The 22,566-nt window shown below is 43.8% G+C and overlaps 1 protein-coding gene and 1 long non-coding RNA gene across 9 annotated transcripts in view; one reads left to right on the forward strand and one right to left on the reverse strand.

Moving 5' to 3' along the window:
- LOC133239384 (uncharacterized) overlaps positions 1–1,183 on the reverse strand; it is a 36,330-nt gene extending 35,147 nt beyond the window's left edge. Inside the window, exon 1 of the long non-coding RNA XR_009733810.1 lies at positions 1,100–1,183. This is a non-coding gene — a long non-coding RNA (uncharacterized LOC133239384). The remainder of the gene's footprint in view (positions 1–1,099) is intronic.
- On the forward strand, positions 25–22,217 carry GSTO2 (glutathione S-transferase omega 2). 8 transcript variants are annotated; one of them, XM_061403387.1, is made up of 8 exons: positions 25–1,120; positions 1,931–2,021; positions 5,539–5,760; positions 6,041–6,149; positions 7,977–8,199; positions 9,145–9,246; positions 20,421–20,527; positions 21,931–22,217. In XM_061403387.1, exons 3-8 carry the CDS (start codon positions 5,727–5,729, stop codon positions 22,088–22,090), a joined length of 735 nt encoding a protein of 244 aa, XP_061259371.1. In that variant the 5' UTR covers positions 25–1,120; positions 1,931–2,021; positions 5,539–5,726; the 3' UTR covers positions 22,091–22,217. The 8 variants fall into 8 exon arrangements, with proteins under 8 accessions (XP_061259371.1, XP_061259367.1, XP_061259365.1 ...); XM_061403383.1 differs by lacking the exon at positions 1,931–2,021 and adding an exon at positions 5,413–5,447; XM_061403385.1 differs by lacking the exons at positions 25–1,120; positions 1,931–2,021 and adding exons at positions 1,290–1,376; positions 5,413–5,447.
- The last annotated feature ends 349 nt before the right edge of the window (positions 22,218–22,566 follow it).

A 22,566-nucleotide genomic window follows, 5' to 3' on the forward strand; every position in this document is an offset into this window, starting at 1 on the left:
AAGGCCCTCCTGCAGCAATATAAACACATTTCCTGTCTCAGGGTGTTCATATGACTCTAAGGGTTCTATCACACTCCATGCTGAAAATTTCTAAGTCACCTCTAGTGAGAGCTGGAAGTCAATCTGGATTTTTAACTGCCCATAGGACATTTCCAAATAGATACTGTGTTGTCATTGCAAGAGATGCCCTTTAAAGTTTGTCTTCTAGGTTCTGAGTTAAGAACTTCTCAATTCCTCATTCTTTCATTTCCATGTCTGACTCAGTTTCATGCCTTTTATACAACAGTAATAACTGCTGTTGCCACTGAAGTCCAGACCCACATTAACTTCAAAGCCAAGTGACTAGGTGGTCTCCTATTGGCTCTCTCAGGCTTCAGTCACTAACCCTTTCAAAATCCTTCCTACCAAATCCTATGCTGCCCAGCACAAAAGGTGTTCCATGTATATAACTAAATGCTGAGAAGGCCACATCCATTCTAAAGCTGGATGAGTAATTCAGAAATACTAATGTCTTTATACACTTCCATAGCTCATTGGGCTTCTTACTATTCACTTTCTATCATCACATTACCTCCATGAGAAAGTAGGTCCGGAGAGCATCATTTCATTCTACAGATGATTCAATTAAAGTCCTGAGGTTAACTGAAGTCTTAAGATGCTGGAGGAAAGTGCTGGAGAACATACCCAGTACAGGGCTCTTATATCAGAACTAGGGAGCGGTTTCGACCTGCCCTCATACTCTTAAAAGAGCGCCTAGCAATCCCCTAAGGCTCACCCCTGGATTTCCGATTCGGTAGGTCCGGGTGGGCCCAGGAGTACATATATGAAATGGGTCTTTCGTCCTATGGTGATGCAGGCGACCTGGGGGCCGCACCCTAGGAGGCAGAAGCGAACTGACTGACTTCACAAAAGGTCTCCAGCCGCCCACCTCCGCCGCCACCAATGCCCACGCTCCGAGCTGACTCATCTTTGCTGCCGTCCGCCTGCCCCACCCAACAAGCCCGGGTCCGCTGCGGGCGGACTTCAGTCGGATGTAGACCCGGGCGCTGAGGTGCCACGACCAGCCACTATTCGGCTTCCACTTTGGCCAGCCACATACCCGTTGGGATCCAAGATTCCGGTACCCAGGAGCCTGTAACGCGGCCGCCCATTAGCTCAGCTTTCCACCGGAGCGCTTCCAAAGGCTTGGCGGATTGGTGAAGCTCCGGGCGCCGCAGCCAATTGGCGGATAGAGTCGCGTTCTAAGGGGCGGGTTCCGCCTGTGCCCCGCCTCTCTCTCCGACCCGCCCCCCCCTCCTCCCCCAGCTCCATATCCGGTCCCGTTTGCCGCGCGCCGGGAGGTGCCTCGGGGGCGTCTATCATTTTGCATGCACCGGGTGGGTTGCTTGGCCCTGCGTAGCATTGAAGGGGAGAGGGGTTTGAGGTCAATTCTGAAACTTGAGATTTTTTCATGAATTTGGGGACCCAGAATGGGATTGCCGATTTTTAATTTTGCCTAACACTTTTAGACGAAAGCCCAACTACGGAAGCCCAACTGTCTTCACGAAAGTTTCATCAAAGATTTTAACATTAAAAAAAAAAAAGCTACTCTGAGAATAAGAAACAGGTCTTTAAAGCGAATACCTTTAACTTAAAGGGGGGAAAAGTCCTAAATCTAGGCCCATTTGCAAAAGAGCCTTTTCCCTCACTTGTCTAACTCTTTGAACTTGGTGAACAATAGTGGAACTCTCAGTAACATAATCTGTCATGTAAATCAAGCTTCTGAAACATTAAGAGGAATGTCTTCCAAGTTCTTCCACTATCCGAGATTAGTATGACAAAATAACTTTGAAAAATTGCAAAATGCAAACCCCATTTCCTCTCCTCAAAACAGAGACTCATGTAAATAGAGTGAAAAGATTATTTCTGTGGTGGCACTTTTTTTTCCTAGAAAGCTTAAGACATCTTCACCCAGGACTGAAGATCTCCACATTTTCAAAACAGATTCCATCATATTTCAAGTCTCTGGAAACCAATTTGGAGTAGGTTTAATGTAGCCCAATTACCATTTATTCCTTGCTTGAGTGACTCAGTATAATAGAGGTGTAAACATGATATAATAACAAACAAGGGAAATTTACAAAGAGGATTTCCAAGCGGTACTTACTGAGTCTCAATGAGAAAATAGGGTTAAACTTAAATGTCACAATTAAAACCTTTCTAGGGTAACCATATTGTTCAGTGGTAAGATTAAAAACTGAAATGTAACCTGCAGCATTCAGCCCATTCAATTGTTGTTAAATAGGTAACTGGTGAAATAAGCGTTCTGAGTTGAACTTTAATTCTGATGTGCAAGGCAAAGCTCAATCGCAGTGCATTTTATCTTTTTGGATATAAAATCAGAATGTACTATACTATCAAAAATGTGTCCTTATTCACTAGGATTAATCATTAATTTTGAAGTAGACTAAACTCTTACTAAGGATATCCTCTTACTGAGGATAGCCACCTGAACAATTGCATTTGATACTCAAAACCCATCGAGTAGGTACTTCGTGTTCTCATTTAACAGGTGAGGAAGATGAAGATCATAGAGGTTAGATAGCTTGCCTAAGTGCCAAGGTCAGGGTTTGAATATAGTGCCAAGTGAGAACCTTGACAATATTCCTTCCCTTCAGAGGAAAAACATTCCACTCCTTTGTCCATTCTCCCCTGACTACATCAAATAGACCTTCACCCCATGACTTCCCATATATTAATACAAGTATACAGTTGACCCTTGCACAACATGGGTTTGATTTGCAAGGGTCCATGGATACCTGGATTTTTTTCACTGAATATATGCTACAGTACTACATGGTCTGCAGTTGGTTGAATCTGCAGGTGTAGAAGCACAGATGTGAAGGGCTGACAGTGGAGGACCAGTGCCCTAAAGTCTCTAGTTGTTCAAGGGTCAGCTGTATTTTTAATAAACAATATTTACCAGCTCTCAGAGTTGGTTTTATTGAAAAGGTGGGAATAAGGGGACACAACATGAAAATACATTCTCTTCTAGTGTAGTAGAAAGATGGACCCAGGAACCTTTTACTTTTCCAATGGAATCCTCAGCTTGGTTGCTAATCCAGTCATCATCAGTGTATACCAGGGATGGGCAAACTAAAGCCAGAGGGTCAAGCCAAGCCCACTGCTCATTTCTTTGCAGTTCAAGAGCTAAGAATAGTTAGGGGAAAACATTTCAGTGAAGAAGTATAATTTATAACATGTGAAAACTACATGAAATTCACCAACAGTGAGTCCTAATGCAAACTAGACTTTGGGTGATAATGATGTTTCAATATAGATCCATTGATTGTAAGAAGTGTACCACCCTGATCCAGGATGTTGATGGGGAGGCTATGCATGTGTGGGGATAGGTTGGTAGGAAACATCTCTATATTCTGCTAAATTTTTCTGTGAACCTGCTCTAAAAAGTAGTCTGTTAAAATATACCTGTATATGAAATTCAAACTTACTATTCATAAACAGTGGTTTATTGGAACACAGCCATGCCCATTTATTTACATATTATCTATGGCTATTTTCACCTTACGAGGGTAGAGTTTAGTAGCTGAGACAAGATGGCTTGAGAAGTCTAAAATGTTTACTGTCTTGACCTTAACAGAAAAAGTTTGCCCATCTCTGATATAGATTAAGATTCTAGATGGAGTGACTTGCCATGGAAATCAAACTTCCAGGCTTCATAAACCTCCTTCCACCTCTTACTAGTTATCAGGCTTTGGTCAAGTGACTTAACCTTGCTAGTCTCAGTTTACTTATCTTTTAAAATGAGGTAAGAGAATCCTTGTAGGATTATTTTAAGGATTTAGTGAGTTAATACACATAAAGCATTAAATACATGTTAGTATAATTTACTTTGAATTTAGAGAGTTTCACATTCCTCATATGGCCTTTCCCTTTAGAATCTGTTTATATGAAAGTCAACTATTTGAAATACTATACTTCCTTTATGTGAGTGTCACATTTACCTGATCAGGACTAATTTCCTTGTCTACCAGAAGCTCTCACATGACATGGGTATGTTGACTGTTTCTTTTTTATGTACCGGTCAGTTCATTTTAGTTCAGTCGCTCAACTCTTTACGACTCCATGAACTGCAGCATGCCAGGCCTCCCTGTCCATCACCAACTCCCAGAGTTTACTCAAACTTATGTCCATTAAGTCGGTGATGCCATCCAACCATCTCATCCTCTGTTGTCTCCTTCTCCTCCTGCCCTCAATCTTTCCCAGCATCAGGGTCTTTTCAAATGAGTCAGCTCTTCACATCAGGTGGCCAAAGTGTTGGAGTTGCAGTTTAGCATCAGTCCTTCCAATGAATATTCAGGACTGACTTCCTTTAGGATTGACTATTTTGATCTCCTTGCAATCCAAGGTGCTCTCAAGAGTCTTCTGCAACACCACAATTCAAAAGCATCAATTCTTCGGTGCTCAGCTCTCTTTATAGTCCAACTTTCACATGCATACATGACTACTGGAAAATCCATAGCCTTGATTAGACAGACCTTTGTTGACAAAGTAATGTCTCTGCTTTTTAATATGCTGTCTAGGTTGGTCATAACTTTCCTTCCAAGGAGTAAGCGTCTTTTAATTTCATGGCTCCAATCACCATCTGCAGTGATTCAGGGTCAGAGCAAAGGCTAGTTAACCCCTTTATCTCATGTAGATGAAAGAGCTATCCAAGTGACCTCTGTATTGCTGGGCTGTTGGCAGTATGTCCTTAGTAATTAAAAAGGGTCTGCTCTGAAATGTATACTGGGAGTTGAAGAGAGTGCACAGATTTGTCTCTGCCTCTAGATATCTGGTTTCCTATTCATTACCAGTTTTTCAGAACTTGAGTAAAATCTCATAAATAAGGCTGGAACTAGAGTAGTGAGGACATAAAATTAAAGGAGACACTTTAGGGTCATGCAAGATCTTAACACTAAGTTTTTCTTCTTATCTGCTAGATGATGAAAAAGTTTGGCCTTATTTTATAATTTATTTAGGCTGGGTCTTCATTGCTGCATAGATGGCAAGCAGGGGGTTACTCTTTATTTGCTGTACCTGGGCTTCTCATCGATGCGGCCTCTCCTTGCCAAGCACAGGCTCTCGGGCACATGGACTCAGTAGTTGTGGTTCCCAGGCTCTATGGCACAGGCTTAATAGTTGTGGCACATGAGCTCAGTTGCTTCTGGGTATATGGGATCTTCCCTGATCAGAGATCCAAGTCCTGTCCCACTGAGCCACCAGGGAAATCCTTGGCCTTATTTTAAGATAAAGTACACTCATGGACAGGAGGGAGGGCTTAGAATGAGAAAGAAAACGTTAGTGTCACCCTGGTCAGTTTGTATTAAACTCCCTTGGAGTAAGTGAAATTCACATGCCTGTTCTTCACAGATTCTTGATGCAGAGAAAAGACCGCGCAGGATGTTGTGAGTTCAAAGCAAGGGGTACTTTTCAGGTTTGTTTGTTTTTCCCACTCCTGCTACACTGGCTTCTGAATCTGGGGCTCTGTCTCCTCAGGTTGAATTATCTTAGCTGCCGTCCTGGATCACTTCCCTACCACCCCGACACGGCCCTGTTGCTCCAAAGTTGCATTTGGAGCCAGCGGGGCGCGCCGGAACGTTGCTGTCCTTGGAGCCTGCGCCGGCGGCAGCAAGCCTCACGGCAAAGACTGTGAGCGTTGGTCGTTGCGCAGACGCCGGGAGAGCATGACTGACGACGCGACCAGGACCTTGGGGAAAGGTGAGTCCTCTTGACAGTTGTCCGCGGGCTGGGGGTGCCGGCTGGCTGGATGTTGGCTCTGGAGAGGCGGTTGCCGGTCCTTGGCTCGCCGATCAGCGCAGCGGCGAGGAGGATCGCGGTTCCTCCGCAAAAAAGACGCGTGCAGAAAAAAAAAAAAAAAAGGTGTCCTCTCTGGGGCCCGGGAGGCGGAGGACCGCGGCCCTCGTGGGGTCCTGGGAAGGCGAGTGAGCCCCTCTCCACACAGAGCTAATCCGCGTCCCCGTCCCCCCTCCACCCGCAGGGAGCATCCCCCCAGGGCCGGTCCCTGAAGGCGTAATCCGCCTCTACAGCATGAGGTTCTGTCCGTACGCGCACAGGACGCGCCTGGTCCTCCGGGCCAAAGGCATCAGGTGAGCGGTGGGAGGCCCCATAGGTTCACCATCCGGGGGTCCCCGCTTAGGTGTCACAGGCTGTCTGTCACTTTCTTCTGAGACGAAGTCAATAAACGGTTAGCAGAGGGCAGGTGGGTTCTTGAGTGGGCCATCCTGAAATGCAGAATCAGGTCTCTGCAGGAAACTGTTAGGACCACTCGGAGTAAACTGAATGATGCTCTGGTGAGCTGGGTTTCTTCCCTAAAGTTTGTGAAAGAGCGGACCGCGGAGGCTACCGAGGCCTTCTCTGACAGCTCTATGAAATGCAGCCCAGACCCCACCCCAGCTGTATTCAGGTCAGTTCTGTTCCCTTTATTGCACTAACAACGTTTCCTTACTTATCTGTTTTTCCTCCACACTCCCCAGCCTCACTTCCATTGCCCCTCCCCCAACACCCACACACCTGTACTCACACACACACTCACACACACTGTCTCTCTCTCTCTCTCACACACACACACACACAAATGTATGTTCTTGAAGGCAGGGACTTTTTCTTATTCATGGGCTAGAAGAGAACCTGGCCAATAATAGGCACTTAAAACTACGTTTTGAATGAATGAACAAATAGTTTCAAACAAAGAAATAGAAAGGACTGCTATCAAGAGGTTTCCCACACACCTGAAAAATGGGGGCACACTGGTCATAGAAGTAATTTTGCAAGACGAGCTCCTGCAAAGCAGGTCTGGATTTTGAAGGCAGAGCAACTTTACTGGAATGGGGGAGGCTGCAGGGAGCCAGCTCAAAACTAAAGTGTTACTTCAGCCTCCAGTGTGTATCATTAGGGGATGACTTTGGAGTTTTGTGTTATAGAGACGCAGAGACTGTTACAGAGACTTTAAAAAAAAATTATATAATTCTGCTCTGTGGAGTGTCTATGGCTTTTTCCAGGTTATTCCCTCTTGCTCAATTCTAGTTGGCCCAAAGTTTACTTTTTTAAATAAAAAAGAAAAATAACAATAGATTGATGTTTTACCCACAGTGATGAAGTGGCAGCTTGAGAATTGATGGAAGTCCTTCTTTAGGGCAGAGTTTCTCACCCTTGGCACTGCTGACATTTGGGGCAGATGATTCCTGGCTTTGTGTGTTTGGTGAGGGGGGAGGAGCTGTTCTGTGTGTTGTTGGATATCTTGCAGCATCCCTGGCCTCTGCCCATTAGGTGCCAGTAGAATCCCCCTCCCTCCAGTTGCGGCAAACAAAAAATGTCTCCAGATATCAGATTTGTACTTTCAAACTTTAAAATGTACTAAAATCTGTGGTGCCGTGGTTAAGCTTGTGAGCTCTGAGTCAGACTGCCTGGCCTTCCATCTTGGCTCTGCTACTTCCTGGTAGGTAATATTGGGCAAGAGATTGAACCACAAGGAGCCTTATCTCTCAGAAGGGATGTGTTAAATGATTTCTTTGCCTTCCTTTGTTTGCACCTCATCATGATTCCCTAGTTTATCTCATGGGAATCATGGAGAGTGAATGGGATAAGGCATAAAAAACATTGAACACATCCTACTGTTGAAGAATGATGTTGTTATGTATTTTTCTTTGTACAAACCTCAATTTAAAAAACTTGTTGCAAATTTTAATTTTATAGATTGATTGTTTCTGCTTTCAAGATGAGTGTCTGGGGATTTCCCTGGCAATCCAGTGGTTAAGACTGTACTTGCGCTGCGTGGGGCACAGGTTTGATCCCTGATCTAGACACTAAGATCTTACAGGGGGTCTTTGTGCACTTCAGGGAAAAAAAAAAAAAAGATGAGTGTCTGCCTAATCCTCTCATTTTTGTTCTGTCCTGTTTTCCCTTTGCTTTATAAGACATGAAGTTATCAACATTAACCTGAGAAACAAGCCTGAGTGGTACTTTACAAAGCATCCTTTTGGCCAAATTCCTGTCCTGGAGAACAGCAAATGTCAACTGATCTATGAGTCTGTCATCGCTTGTGAGTACCTGGATGACGCTTACCCTGGAAGGAAGCTGTACCCGTATGACCCTTACGAGCGAGCTCGCCAAAAGATGTTGTTGGAGCTATTCTATAAGGTATATCCATTTAAAAAAAAACAAAAACACTTAACACTCTGTTTTACTTTGTATGTCTTTCTCAAACTCTAGTCCATTTTAAAAGTCAAATCATTGGTGAAATTGATTTGTTTTAATACCTGTGTGTGCCTTAGGAGGATAACTCATGTGGAATTATAGTAAAACTGTGACCTCTGATATTAAAGGTTAAAGTCTTTGCCAATAACTACTTTTCCAGTGGAACGAGCAGTCTCAAGAGTTATGATTATGGCATAGTTATGACTGTGTAACTTGAGACAAGGAATATTGAAAGAGTGGAAAACTAGTGATACTTTGAAGGAGCTATTTCCAAGGTCTCAGGTGAAAAAAATATCGGGGTGTGAAAAAGGTAATGCACAGAAGGAGATTGCCCTTTATGGGGAACAGGAGTGCCGACTGCCCAGGAAATGTGAAGAAGAGAGAAAAGGACACAGCTGTTGATTTTGGGAGAGAATGTGATGGAGAAATTTTATGATAGCTTTTTTTTTAAAGAAACATAAATGACTCAATGATATTAGTGACTGATGTCTACTGAGCCCTAGCCATGTGCCAAGCATGGTTCTAACTATTTTATACACGTCAATCTGTTTGATCCCCATCACTGCCCTCATCAGGTCCCACCCTTTAAGGTGGGTACTATTCTTGTGTCCATTCTTCAGATGAGAACACTGAGGCTTAAAGAAGGAAAATGCCCCACCTAAGATTGTACAGTATGGAAATAGCTGAACAAGTAAGGTGTACCAAAGAGCCCCCTTTAAAGCACCTTGTTTACCAGAGTGCTGTGACAAGTGGATTCCTGAAACCATAGAGATGGCCATCAGGTGGCACTGTTGACAGAGTGACAGAGCTCTGGCTGCACTGTCAGGCAGAGCAGGAGCACGGAGTGCCCTCGGACTTCTCTGCTCAGAACCTGTGTCCTCCGATCAGGTCCCACATTTGACCAAGGAGTGTCTGGTAGCATTGAGATGCGGGAGAGACTGCGGTGATCTGAAGCTGGCCCTGCGTCAGGAGTTCTGCAACCTGGAAGAGGTAAAAACGGGGCCCTCTCCTGGCCAGATGTGGTGGATAAAGTGATGCAGGTCCACACCCTGGTCACCCTGACACCCTCCGCTTTCACGGACTTATATACTTCTCCTGTCAGACTTTGATAAATTCAACTACTGGTCATCTAACTTGTAGGTACTTGCGCTCCACTGACCTCCTCTGGAATTTTTCTTGAAAATATGCCTAGGGGTAGGGGAGGGCATGTGATGAACTTGTTCCTTTCCCAGAATCACCACATTCCTGACCTATCTCTGCACGGATTCTGTAGCTTCTGCTTAGGAGTCCAGGGTCAATATTGGTTAGGGATTGTGTTTGGCTTCTAGTATTGAAGGCAATGGCACCCCACTCCAGTACTCTTGCCTGGAAAATCCCATGGACGGAGGAGCCTGGTGGGCTGCAGTCCATGGGGTCGCTAGAAGTCAGACATGGCTGAGCGACTTCACTTTCACTTTTCACTTTCATGCATTGGAGAAGGAAATGGCAACCCACTCCAGTGTTCTTGCCTGGAGAATCCCAGGGATGGGGGAGCCTGGTGGGCTGCCGTCTATGGGGTCGCACAGAGTCGGACACGACTGAAGTGACTTAGCATAGCATAGCATTGATTTAAAAACTTATAAGGATTTATTCTTTCACACACACACACACACAAGCCTAGAGGTACAGTACTATAGGGCCGTTTTGATGGCTTCTTTATGAAGTTAGCAGGGACTGAGGTTTTTTTGTTTTTCTCTTCCTGTTGTGTCATTTTCATTGTGAGGCTTACATCCTCAAAATAACAAAATAGCTGCTGGAACTTCAGCTATCACATCCAAGTTCCAGGTTATAGAAAGGACAACAGAAAGGAAAAAACTGGCAAAAGACCATACACCTTTAAAGGCTTTCCTAGAAGTTCTGTCCAATGATTACTTAAGTTTCATTGACCAGAACGTAGTCATTGAGTTATAAGTATCTGCAGGGGAAGTTGGGAAATTTAATCTCTTAGCTGGGACCACCTTGCATAAAATCAGAGTTCTGTAATTAAGAAAGAAGGGGGAAAAACTTCCCTGGTGGTCCAGGGGCTAAAACTCCATGCTCCCAATACAGAGGGCTCAGGTTCTATCCCTGGTCAGAGAACTAGATCCCACATGCCACAGCTAAAAATATCTCACATGCCACAACCAAGACCTGAGCAGCCAAATAAATAAATGTTAAAAAAAAAAAAAAAAAGAAGAAGAGGAAGAAGGGGGAAGTGTCTATGGGTAATCTTTGTTACCAGATCCTCCATGTATCTAGCAGTAATAGGGCTATTTACCCTGTAACTCTCTTATAGTCTGGAAGGTGGTCCTTTGACTTCCTTTATCTTTGTTCTACTGCTGCTGCTAAGTCACTTCAGTCGTGTCTGACTCTGTGCGACCCCATGGATGGCAGCCCACCAGGCTCCCCCGTCCCTGGGATTCTCCAGACAAGAACACTGGAGTGGGTTGCCATTTCCTTCTCCAATGCATGAAAGTGAAAAGTGAAAGTGAAGTCGCTCAGTCCTGTCCGACTCTTAGCGACCCCATGGACTGCAGCCTACCAGGCTCCTCTGTCCATGGGATTTTCCAGGCAAGAGTACTGGAGTGGGGTGCCATTGCCTTCTCCATTATCTTTGTTCTAGAAACTGATAAATTCCCCTATGGGTGGGTTGTGATTCTTTGGCAGCCAGGGAATGCTATTTTTATCCCCTTAAAAGAAGGCTGATTACTAATAGTCTTCCATCTGACCTTTGTGAAGTGGAAGCTGTTAAATTTATTTACAGTTACAGCTGCCTGTCTTAGATTTATATAGTTTCAGCATTTATGGATTCAGCATCATGTGTAAGAAGTGTCAGCCTTTGGTCCTGAGAACTCAGACTGCGGTCTTAACTCTGAGGAGGCAAGTAGGGTGAGGTAGAAAGAGTCTTGGCTCCTGGGCTTGGCTTTATGGGATTCCAGAACCTTCATCAAAGTTCTGGACCTCTCTGTGCCTTCGTTTCCACATTCATAGAAAGAAAGGGTCTTTTAAAAGGTGTGTTCACAAGTTTTGCAGAGGGACGGCCCAGTGAGAGGAGGTCTGCTGGTGGTTTTAGAGCCTGCTTCAGCCAGACCAGCCCTGGTTTCGACACTGTGTTTAACAAGACATCTAATAAGCTTGAATTTGAAGAGGGAGGGGGACCTTGCTTTGAAAAAGAAGTTTGATAGCTGTTGCCCATGGAGAATTTTTATGGTCTTTATTTTCAAAGATTAGCTGAACTGATTTTATCATGTCTGGTTACCTTCTTACAAGTTAAATGCTTGGCCAGGGAAAGGAGCCTTGAAACAAAATCTTTTAAATTCAAAGATAATTGAAAACATAGGTTGACCCATCTCTTTCCTACTCTGCATTTGAATGATGGATGAACTTTGAAAATTACAGATTGCTAAGTAAATGTATAATATTACAATGGAGGCACAGGTCCTTAGTTTGGGTTCTTCCAGGGAAGTGAGCCTGTATTTTCGTGCTGGGCATGATGCTAAAGTTGCTTTGCATACTCCTCTTATTTAATCTTGCCAATGACCCTCTCAGATGTAATAAGTAGCATCAGTGAAATTCTGGCTAGTTAAGGGCTGCTGCTGCTGCTAAGTACTGGAGTGGGGTGCTAGCCAGGGCTAATTAAGGACCACTGAATATGAAATATTGTTCCAGATTTGAATTGGGTTTTGTCCCATAGAATGTTAGTAGGAATTGTAAGTACAACATAGGTAATATCAGAATCTGAAAGATGCCCACTGAGCTTGAATTATTTGATACATTCCTCTCAATACCAGTATATTGACTCTAGGAGATTCTAGTGAAATTGAAACTTGTCAGAATAATTCTAATAGAGATGTTTTCTCTCTATTATAGAGATGATGTGTACAATTTTTTCTCCATGGTTTTGTACAATCAGGATTTTCTGTGAGTTGAAAATATCTTAAATATCTATGGATTGTCTTGAGTGATAAGCAACTCAAGAGACCAGTGTATAATGGTCCATGTTATCCACAAGCAAACAGGTCAGTTTAAGTTGGCAGCCTTATACTCTAACGTTTTCTTCTTTTTAAATAAATGCCGTTTGACTTTTACATTTTTCTTTCAAACAAGTATCATCAAAATTGAAGGTTTATTTGTGCTTGTTATATAACCTCATTTTTCCATGTTATTTTTATAGGTCTTTGAGATACATTTTTCTGTTGTTCAGTTGCTTAGTTGTGTCTGACTCTTTGCGACCCCATGGACTGCAGAGGCTGTCCTTCACTATCTCCCTGAGTTTGCTCAAACTCATGTCCATTAAGTCAGTGATGCCATCCAACCATCTCATTCTCTGTCACCCTCTTCTCCTCCTGCCTTCAGTCTTTCCCAGCATCAGGGTCTTTTCCAATGAGTCGGCTCTTCGCATCAGGTGACCAAAGTTTTGGAGCTTTGACACCATCCTTCCAGTGAATATTCAGCGTTGAGTTCTTTTAAGATTGACTGGTTTTATTTCCTTGCCGTCCAAGGGACTCTGAAGAGTCTTCTCCAGCACCACAATTCTAAAGCATCAATTCTTCAGTGCTCAGCCTTCTTTATGTTCCAACTCACATCCATACATGAATACTGGAAAAACCATAGCTTTGACTAGACGGACCTTTGTCACCAAAGTGATGTCTCTGCTTTTTAATATGCTATCTAGGTTTGTCATAACGTTTCCTCCAAGGAGCAAACATCTTTTAAGTTCATGGCTGCAGTCACCATCCACAGTGATTTCGGGGCCCAAGAAAATAAAGTCTGTCACCGTTTCCATTTTCCCCCATCTATTTGCCATGAAGTCATGGGACTGGATGCCATGATCTTAGTTTTTTAATGTTGAATTTTAAACCAGCTTTTCCACTCTCTTTTTTCACCTTCATCAAGAGGCTCTTTAGTTCCTCTTCACTTTCTGCCATTAGGATGGTGTTATCATCTGCATATCTGAGATTATATGCACAAATGTAAATAAACTCCTAGAAAAATGTCTGGAGAGACTCAAATCAGACTTGGCTGGTGCCTACTACTGGAAGGGGATTAGCCTGGGGGTGGGAAAGAAGTGTGGTTCAGAGCAAGGATAGGAAGGGAGAGCCTTTGCCTTCTATACTGCTTTCTGTGTTTGAATCTTTTTTTTAATAATGAGAATATTTTTCTCTATTATATGTGTAATTATTAAAGATGGAAAAAAAACTTTTCATTCTGCATAATTTTCCATATGCATAAGCCAGAATTATGTATCCAGCACACTCATTAGGGTTATTTAGATTGTTTCAGTTGCTTATCATTATTAATGATGCCTCCCAGAAACAGCAGCTCCTTTGCATAAAAAGCCCTTTCTCTGTTTTAAAATATGTCCTTAGGCCAGACTTCCAGGAACAGAATTACCAGATCAAAGGGTATGACCATTTTAGAAGCTAGAGCTGGATGTTGCTAAATTGCTTCCCCCAAGACTTGTGCTGTATACCCCCTACCCTCTGAGTGTCAAAAATGCCCTTTGAACCAATCCCTTTTCACTGTTGGGAGATTTCATTTAAAAAGATACTTGCCTGTCTTGAGAAACAGTAGTTTCTCATAGTTGCTTTAATGTATATTTCTTTGATAGTGAGATGGTATGTTTTCCCCAAAGTATTCCATTTCTTTGTGTTTTATTTGTGCAGATGGTCTGCTGCCCATCTGTTTGTCAAGATCTTCCTGATTTTTCTTGTTAATTTTTTTAAGAGTTCTTTATATGTAAAGGATATTGGCCTGCTTTTAAGATACATTGTTTTAACTTTTTGTCGTCTTTGTACATATAGAAATTTAACATTAAAAATATTGTGTGATCTTTCCTGTTGTGATTTCTTCCACTGCTTTTGTACATAGGAAATCCTTTCCCCCTTCAGAAATTTGATAAAATGCTTTTATATTTTCATCTACCACCCATCACTTTAAAGATATTTGACTTGTCAAGCCTTGCCCCACTAGCTTCCCTCCACTATTATCTTACAAATATATTGCAACAAAAAGAATTAAACCTATGAAAGGGATTCCAGGATAGAATTTTCAGGGTGGCCAAATGTTGACAGGTTGCATTCTGAATCTTCACAGGAAACTCCTGGTTGTAAGTGGTGACCAGCAGGAGGGGTGTGTTTGGCACAGACCCTGCTTCTCAGGCTTCTTTCCAGAGAAGTGGGTTTTATGTATACTCTAAGTTTGTTCTGTATCCTTGGTTTGTTTTAAGGAGAATCCGTTAATCTTCATTAGCTCAGCCTCAGCTATAGTATGTCAGTGGAGCAGACACCTGAAATTTGAAATCTTGAGAATCTTCCCTTATCTTGTACGAACTCAAAAGATATCTGCCCTGGAGTGGATTGAGTATTTCTGCTTCTGATTAGGGTCTGCATTGCTAATGTAACAGCAGGTGGCTTTGTGTATTTTATAGGAGGGGACTGGTTCTGCTTCATAAGAACTGTTTCCATCAAGAAAAACCGCTTCCTTCCTCCTCCAGCCCGGCCAGAGCCAGCATGCTGTCCTGGTTAGAGCCAGGAGACTTCTCTTGTGTGCAGGGCAGGTGGTGCATTAAGACCACAAGTGCAGTTACTGACGCTGCACTTGAGCGCCCAAGACTGTAGACTGATGATTCTTAGGATGTCTGGTTTGAGGAAGTCTGGGCTTCTCTTTATAATCTTGTCCCTCACAAAAAATTTTGCAGATTTCCTTTTCCTCCTTGGTGAACGTCCTAGCTGGGGAGCCTTGGCCAGTGCGCCTCACCACGATGGCCACGCGGGGGAGCCCAGCGCGCTTCTTCCTTCTACGTGCGCTCTAGCGGGAACCTCTTTTTGTCCGCCTGGGGGAGCCCGAGAGGCCTTCGAGGCAGATAAGCGGCCCTTCAGGGTTCAAGTTCAGGGGTGGAAACAGCGTACTCAGGTGTCACCAACCAGTCTCTCCCTCTTCATTTGCATGCTCATTCCTTTTTCCGAGTCACATCCAGAACCAAGAGAAGGATCTGTAGTCATTTTTCAGTGAACTGGAGAACAGAGAAATTTTAAAAATAACGTTTTCTACTATTCCAGAACGTCAAATGGCTTTTTCCTGAAATAGCTCACGTCTTAATCTGAATGGAAGATGTGTTAATACATTAAGGAAATCCTAGGGCTTGAAGCTAGAGGCTCAGTTTCTTCCCCAGGCCATGTGTGGCCTAGGGCCTTGGTGGAAAGTATCTTTTCTAAGAAGGCCATCTTGAAGGGCAGTATTTCTGAGAATGAGAGAGTCCATTGTGAGAAAAGTTATTCAACATTAAGAATGACCAATATCACTATATGTGACAGGCAGGTGACAGAAATACCGCAAAACAGAGTTTTGGTTTTTTTTTAAAACACATTGGCTATTAGCATAGCCACTGCTCAGTGGGTGGAGGCAAAGCTGCAGCTTCCTGTTCTGATGACAGATCATCTAGGAAAGATAAGACATAGGAAATTAACACTGTCATATTATTTTACTTCTGACTGTCCTAAATTTGTCAAGATGTGGGAGTTGGACCATAAAGAAGACTGAGTGCCAAAGAATTGATGCTTTAGAACTGTGGTGCTGAAGACTCTTGAGAGTCCCAAGACATAAAACCAGTTAATTCTAAAGGAAATCAGCCCTGAATATCCATCGGAAGGACTGATGCTGAAGCTCCAATACTTCGGCTACCTGATGCAAAGGGCCGACTCATTGGAAAAGACTCTGATGCTGGGAAAGATTGAGGGCAAGAGGAGAAGGTGGCGAGAGGATGAGATGGTTAGGTGGCATCATCAACTCAGTGGACATTAGTGTGAACAAACTCCAGGAGATAGTGAAGTACAGGGAAGCCTGGCATGCTGTAGTCCACGGGGTCGCAAGCAATTGGACACGACTGAGGGACTGAAGAACAACCACAAAAGGGACTTAGTTTAAACTGAGAATACGGAAGAACTATTTTAAGTCAAGTTTCCTGAAGACCGTCTTATCCATGGAATGAGACAGGAAGGAGAGAATTTTGAAAAGCTCTTTTGCCATGATTGTATCTCACCTCTCCATCAGTTAGTTGCCTGACTGAGAGAGAAGGAGAAAGAGGAAGATTGCGAGGCGGGGGTGGGGGGAGTCCTCACAGGGACTCTCAAAGCTGGGCCGGTCCTTGGCAGAAGGAAAGAGGGTTTCGGGGTTTGCTGATTCTGAGCTTGTTGCTGATACTTAAATTTAAGGAACAGACAAAGAATTCACAAGAGACTTGGGAAAGCCTCTGTGATTACAGTCCTCATACATACATATTTGACGTTGACACAGGGTTGACACTAGGCTGGGACTTAGGAGAATGGTGTCTTTGTCTTGGCTCTGGCACGAACCAGAGAGCCCTCTTACTTCCCTGGGACAGAGTTTCCTTCTTTCTAAGCAAGAGTGTCTTCCACACAGGAGACAAGAATCAGCTCACTAGCACGCTTTCCTCTCTGAATTGCCAGGAAACTCAAGTCAAATTCAAAGCTTTATTTATTAAGGAACTCTGCAGGAGCCTTGGCTTGATATCTTGAGACCATTTTCCTTCCTTATTTTGACCTTATGTTCTTTTATTTTTGCCTTTCTTAGCATGATTTTTCATATTTAATATTTTAGTGTACACATTTTTATACAATGCACCTCCAATCCTTTGTCTAGTGAGCATGGTATAAATAAATGGAAAAATGGAAGGGAAGTTATGCTAGATGAATCCAGGGGCCCTTCCAGTACTGAAGTTTTGTGATTCTCAGGGAACAAGTCTTTGTACATGTCTGGAATGTCTCAGGTTTGCGGAGAAGGGAGCTCTCCTACTGAAGGTCCTAAAGATGGTAATGAGCTTCCAAAGAGGCCTAGCCACAATGTGCCCCTGGGTCACTGTGATGTGTCTATAGAGAAGCTGGCACTTTGGTTTATAGGAAGACTGCTTTTCTACTGGGACGTTTAGACTTGCTTTGTATGAAATCTGGTGGAGAAATGCCTGTTTGAGGCAGGGCTCAAGAATCTGCACCTGTATCAAGAACTCCAAGGAATTTTGATGTCACACTTGGATTTAAGAAAGTCTGAGGGAATGTGTAAATGTATCACAGGGGCAGGGGAGAGGCTGGCAGAAGACATCAGTCTCATCTATATACTTGTCTTGACTTTTTATTGTAATGAATACCTTGATAAAGGTTGAATTACATTATGAATGGCTTTTTTTTTTTTTTTGACTACACTGCATTGGCATGCAGGATCTTAAGTTCCCTGACCAGGGATTGAACCCATGCCCCTTACAGTGGAAGTGCAGAATCTAATCACTGGACAGCCAGGGAAGTCCTTATGAGTGTTTACACGGCTGAGGGTAGTTTTACAAAGATATTCCTAAAAAACAGAGGACAGACTTCCTTGATAAATAGAAGTAAAACAGTTTCGATGGTTCCTAATGTCTGAATGAATAAGTGTACCATTCTGTTAAAAATTCATTGCATCCAAATGATGATATGTATTCAAAGACATACTCTCACTTTGAGTAAATGAAAGGTTTTAAAATATACTAAATAAACATCAATTACTAAGCAATTATTCATTTTCAAAATATCTCATCACCTTAACAAAAGACTTATCATGGGTTCTAATAAATGCCCATATATGGTCTGTTTTGATAAGGACTTTCTCAAGAGCATCTCTGCTCTGTAAAGCAGAAGAGTTATATAAAAGTTCCAGAGTCAGTCAGTTCAGATTCAGTTCTGATTTGTGCCATGAAGGCCAATAATAAGCTGGACATATACGTTTCAAAGCCAGTGATAAATGTTTGGGTAATTATTATCTGATCCTGAATATAAAGAAGGGTTAGGGCTTTCTGGAATTCATGAAAACTGGATGGTTCCTCTTCCTTGTAAATCAGGTCTTACTACATATGATTGAAAATAGCCTCTTTTAAATTTTCATTGACCAGGCTCTGCCGTTTCAGTACCGTCTTCTTCAAACAGCGGGCTGCAATCCACGGGGTCGCTAAGAGTCAGACATGACTTCACTTTCCCTTTTCACTTTCATGCATTGGAGAAGGAAATGGCAACCCACTCCAGTGTTCTTGCTTGGAGAATCCCAGGGACGGGGAGCCTGGTGGGCTGCCGTCTATGGGGTCGCACAGAGTCGGACACGACTGAAGTGACTTAGCAGCAGCAGCAGCAACAGCATTGTTTCAGCTTAGTCAGGGGAACTCCTCTATGCCATGCCGGGAGATAATGAAGACATAGACATTAGGGTACCAATATTTGCTTTCTCTTCTGAGAAGGGTGGTGGCGAAGGATTTACTTTCTGTAGATGTAACCTCTAGAGGTTTCTGTGATTTTTCATCAAGAGAGCTCACGCTTATTGGGCATGATTCCATCATCCCTTACCGTAACCTCTAAGGTGGGCAATAACATTACCACCATTATACAAATGAGAGCACTGAGGCTTGGAGGAGAAGGTGAGTAAATTGTCTGGGTTTCATGTTGAATGAGAGGCGGAACCCAGGAGAGGACCAGATCTGCCAGCCCTAGAGTTCATTCTTAACTCCACCCCTAGACTACCTCATAGAAGCAACAAGCTGGCCTGAAGGATGAAGAATCAAGCCTGAGAGACAGGAAGTTTGAAATCTAGGTAAAGGACGTGCTCAGTTGCTCAGTCGTGTCCAACTCTTTGTGGCCCATGGACTTCAGCACTCTAGGCTCCTCTGTCCAGGCAGGAATACTGAAGTGGGTTGCCATTCCCTGCTGCTGCTGCTAAGTCGCTTCAGTCGTGTCCAACTCTGTGCGACCCCATAGACGGCAGCCCACCAGGCTCCCCCATCCCTGGGATTTTCCAGGCAAGAATGCTGGAGTGGGTTGCCATTTCCTTCTCCAATGCATGAAAGTGAAAAGTGAAAGTGAAGTCACTCAGTCGTGTCCGACTCCTAGCGACCCCATGGACTGCAGCCTACCAGGCTCCTCCATCTATGGGATTTTTCAGGCAAGAGTGCTGGAGTGGATTGCCATTGCCTTCTTCGTGCCATTCCCTACTCCAGGGGATATTCCTGACTCAGGGATCAAAATCACATCTCTTTCATCTCCTGCATTGGCAGGTGGATTCTTTACCACTAGCACCACCTGGGAAGTCCAGATAAAGGATATAGGAATCTAGATAAAGGATATAGGGATCTAGATATTTTGCTACAGGGAAGTATATAATTGATTATGAGTTATGTCAGTCCATTATGACAGTCCAGTTATGACATTTGGATTATGTCAGTCCAAAGAGTCTTTTGTTTGACTTAACTAGATAATTGGCATCATACTTTTCTCAATGGGAAGAACTGGCCCAACAATAACCTCTGCTAAATACTATTGCCTTTTAAATTTTCAACTACCTCCCCGTCCCCCACTCCCCCGCCACCAATGTCTTTGGCTAGCTCTCTGTCAAGAGTTTGTTTTCTTGATGGTTCACCTATCTGTGTTGATTTGTCCCATTTGGGAATGAGAACTTTTGCTTTAATGCAAAAATTTGATAATGTTGAGTGGCCAACACATATGAAGTTCAAAAAGCTCAAATAAAAAAGGAAAATATGATAGAAAGACAGTATTGGAATTTGAGAGAGCCCATCAGATAGCCCTGCTCTTCCTTGCCTTAGTTTTGAATTGGCTGAAAAATAAGGCTAAAGAGGAAGACATGTGGAGGCTATGGTATCCCCTTTATTACAGATAAACTGGATCCTGGAGAATGGGGGGGGCATGACCACAACAAGTGAGGTTCCTTATGTGGCCCCTCCCTCCCAGTAATGGGCAGTGCTGGTCAGAGGCAGGGCCCCTCTCCAGGGGCTGAGCCCTAGAAAGCTTAGAACAGCGGGTAGCCTGTTCTAGGCTGAGAGAGGCGGGTTGTTCTTCCAAATCCTCCAATCAGATGAGCCGCTGGGATACTCCAGGGTTGAAAGGAGGGCGGGGCTAAGTGTGGCCTGGAGAACAGACCCTAAAGGAGATGGAAGAAACCTCAGAAAAAGGGTAGAAGCATTCACCTAACCAAATGGAAGACGACGCCAAGCCTTGGGTCTCCTTCTTTGGGACTTAATTTGATATTTGTATTTAGTGCCTATAAATACATTAGCAGATGGGTTAATTAACTTGCTTTTGCTCTGTTTAAACTTCCAGATTCTTGGCTATCAGAACACCGTCTTCTTTGGCGGAGATTGTATATCCATGATTGATTACCTCTTTTGGCCCTGGTTTGAGCGGCTGGAAGTATATGGAATAGCCGAGTAAGACATTAAGCTGTATGGTCATAGATTCCGAGGGTCACACTGGGTAGCAGTGCTTCAAATGATCTTTGTGCCATCTGTCCTCCTCTGGACATGTTTCACGTGAATGTGGAATGTAGAGCTTTAAACTGTGTGCTTCCTTGTTCAAAATGCACCTGTGCTCTTGTGCCACTAACTGCGGACACACACTTTATCCATGTTGCTGCTGCTAAGACTGCATCCCAGAGCCTCCCCAGTGTTTCAGAGCCTCTGGCTGTCCTCACCATGCATCCAGCATAGCTGGGGGTGAGTGTAGAAGCAGGTGGACGGTCTCAGTCACAGGGTTTTGGTGGCTTGTCTGCAGCTCCGTCGGTGGCCCTCTGCCTGGTCCTGCCGTGTCACCCTGTGGACCTCACATCCCTTACAGGGCACCTTAGTTACTGGAGGAATCTTTCTCCAGATAGGCATACCCTTAAAAAAAAAAAGATTTTAAAGTAATATATGCTTGATATCAGAGAAACAAAATGGCCAGCCATATACACCACACGAGTATAGGGATAAAGTAGAAGAAATTGCCCTGTAGACTCAGGGAGACCACACAGGGGCCCCGGACAGACATGTGCTTTGTTCCCACGACACTCACAGGAGAACTTGAACTTGCGCTGGCTCTGCTCTCACACCAGCCAGTCACATGGCGGGTGCCGGACTATTCTGGTGTTGGGGAATGCAGTCCTGCCGAGGTGGAACTGCATCTGGACTTTTATAATGCACATGCTTGCGTTTATCCAGGATTCATCTTATAAGCTCCTCACTTAGGGCAGGTCAGATGTCACAGACTTGGATATTTTAAACCATGTCAGAACATAAACCTCGCCAAAACCTGTCTCCTCTGGGGACAGAGCTGAACCACACATTAGGAACCTTCTCCTCCTGGATTTTCCATTAACAAGTTTACTGTCTGGGCAAGTCACTACAGATCCGAGACCTACACGTCCTGATCAGTCCCTGAAAGGGCCCAGTCAGCTCCATTATTTCAAGGTTTCATGATTGTTTTACTCATTTCTTTAAAAATGTGTTTTTGAAAACTTTTTTTTCAATCCCCCAAAAGTAAAATCTGAGAATGACTGAAGAATGTGTCTTTTTGTTGGTAAACAGTAAAAAACAGATACCTTATTTCCCCAGAGCACTCAGTCCACAAGTATTTTAACTGCAGGGTTAAAAACAACAACTTTGGTGATTCTAAAGACACACAGCCATTTCAAGTCAGATTTTCCTCCAGTAAGTGACTGTGCTCAGTTGATAGGAAGGTAACTAAGATAGCTCTGTTGCCCCAATAAACTCGTCCCTTGTAGCTTGTAGTCTAAAAAGTGACTTGCGTCCCCCTTCACCTTCAGACCGGCTAACACTTCTCTCCTGTCCTGCAGCTGTGTGAACCACACCCCTGCGCTCCGGCTCTGGATTGCAGCCATGAAGCAGGATCCCACAGTCTGTTCTCTTCTCACAGATAAGAACACCTTCTTGGGCTTCTTGAATCTCTATTTTCAGAACAACCCCGGTGCCTTTGACTACGGGCTAAGTTGCTGAGCCTTGCAGTCCACCCCTTCACCACCCAGAATTCCCAAGCCTGTCGTGATTCTGCACTTCTTTTGGTGGGGCAGTCAGTCTCTCTTCATTTTCTTTAAGGTTCCAAATAAACATGGAGACAGAATCATTTCTGATAATCATTTTATGACTCCTGTAGCCCGTAGCATCTAGTCATTCTCTAGAAATCTCAGTGTTAACGTCCAGAGATGTTTAGGGAGACCGTGTGCCTCCCAGCTTGATGACCTTTGCCCCAGTTTGACCTCCAGGTTATTGGTGCTGATGCTGATGCTGAGGTTCAAGGCCGCCCCATCGCTGATGCTGTCACTACAGATTGGTACCCTGCATATCCTCCTGGTGAGAGAGATGAGAAGGAAGAAAGCGCTTCAAGTCCACATACTCTCCATTTGGCAGATGAGAGCTGCAGTCCTTGTGGGCGTGCATGAGTCTCTCTCTGGCTCCAGCTTTTTGGCTGTGGG

The sequence above is a fragment of the Bos javanicus genome, chromosome 26 (assembly GCF_032452875.1).
Source record: "Bos javanicus breed banteng chromosome 26, ARS-OSU_banteng_1.0, whole genome shotgun sequence".
Taxonomy (NCBI): domain Eukaryota; kingdom Metazoa; phylum Chordata; class Mammalia; order Artiodactyla; family Bovidae; genus Bos; species Bos javanicus.

Coding starts and splice junctions, on each gene's coding strand:
- GSTO2 (XM_061403381.1), top strand. CDS start 5,727: ATGACTGACGACGCGACCAGGACCTTGGGGAAAG. Junction 5,761..6,040: donor GACCAGGACCTTGGGGAAAG/GTGAGTCCTCTT, acceptor CTCCACCCGCAG/GGAGCATCCCCCCAGGGCCG. Junction 9,247..20,420: donor AGTTCTGCAACCTGGAAGAG/GTAAAAACGGGG, acceptor TTAAACTTCCAG/ATTCTTGGCTATCAGAACAC.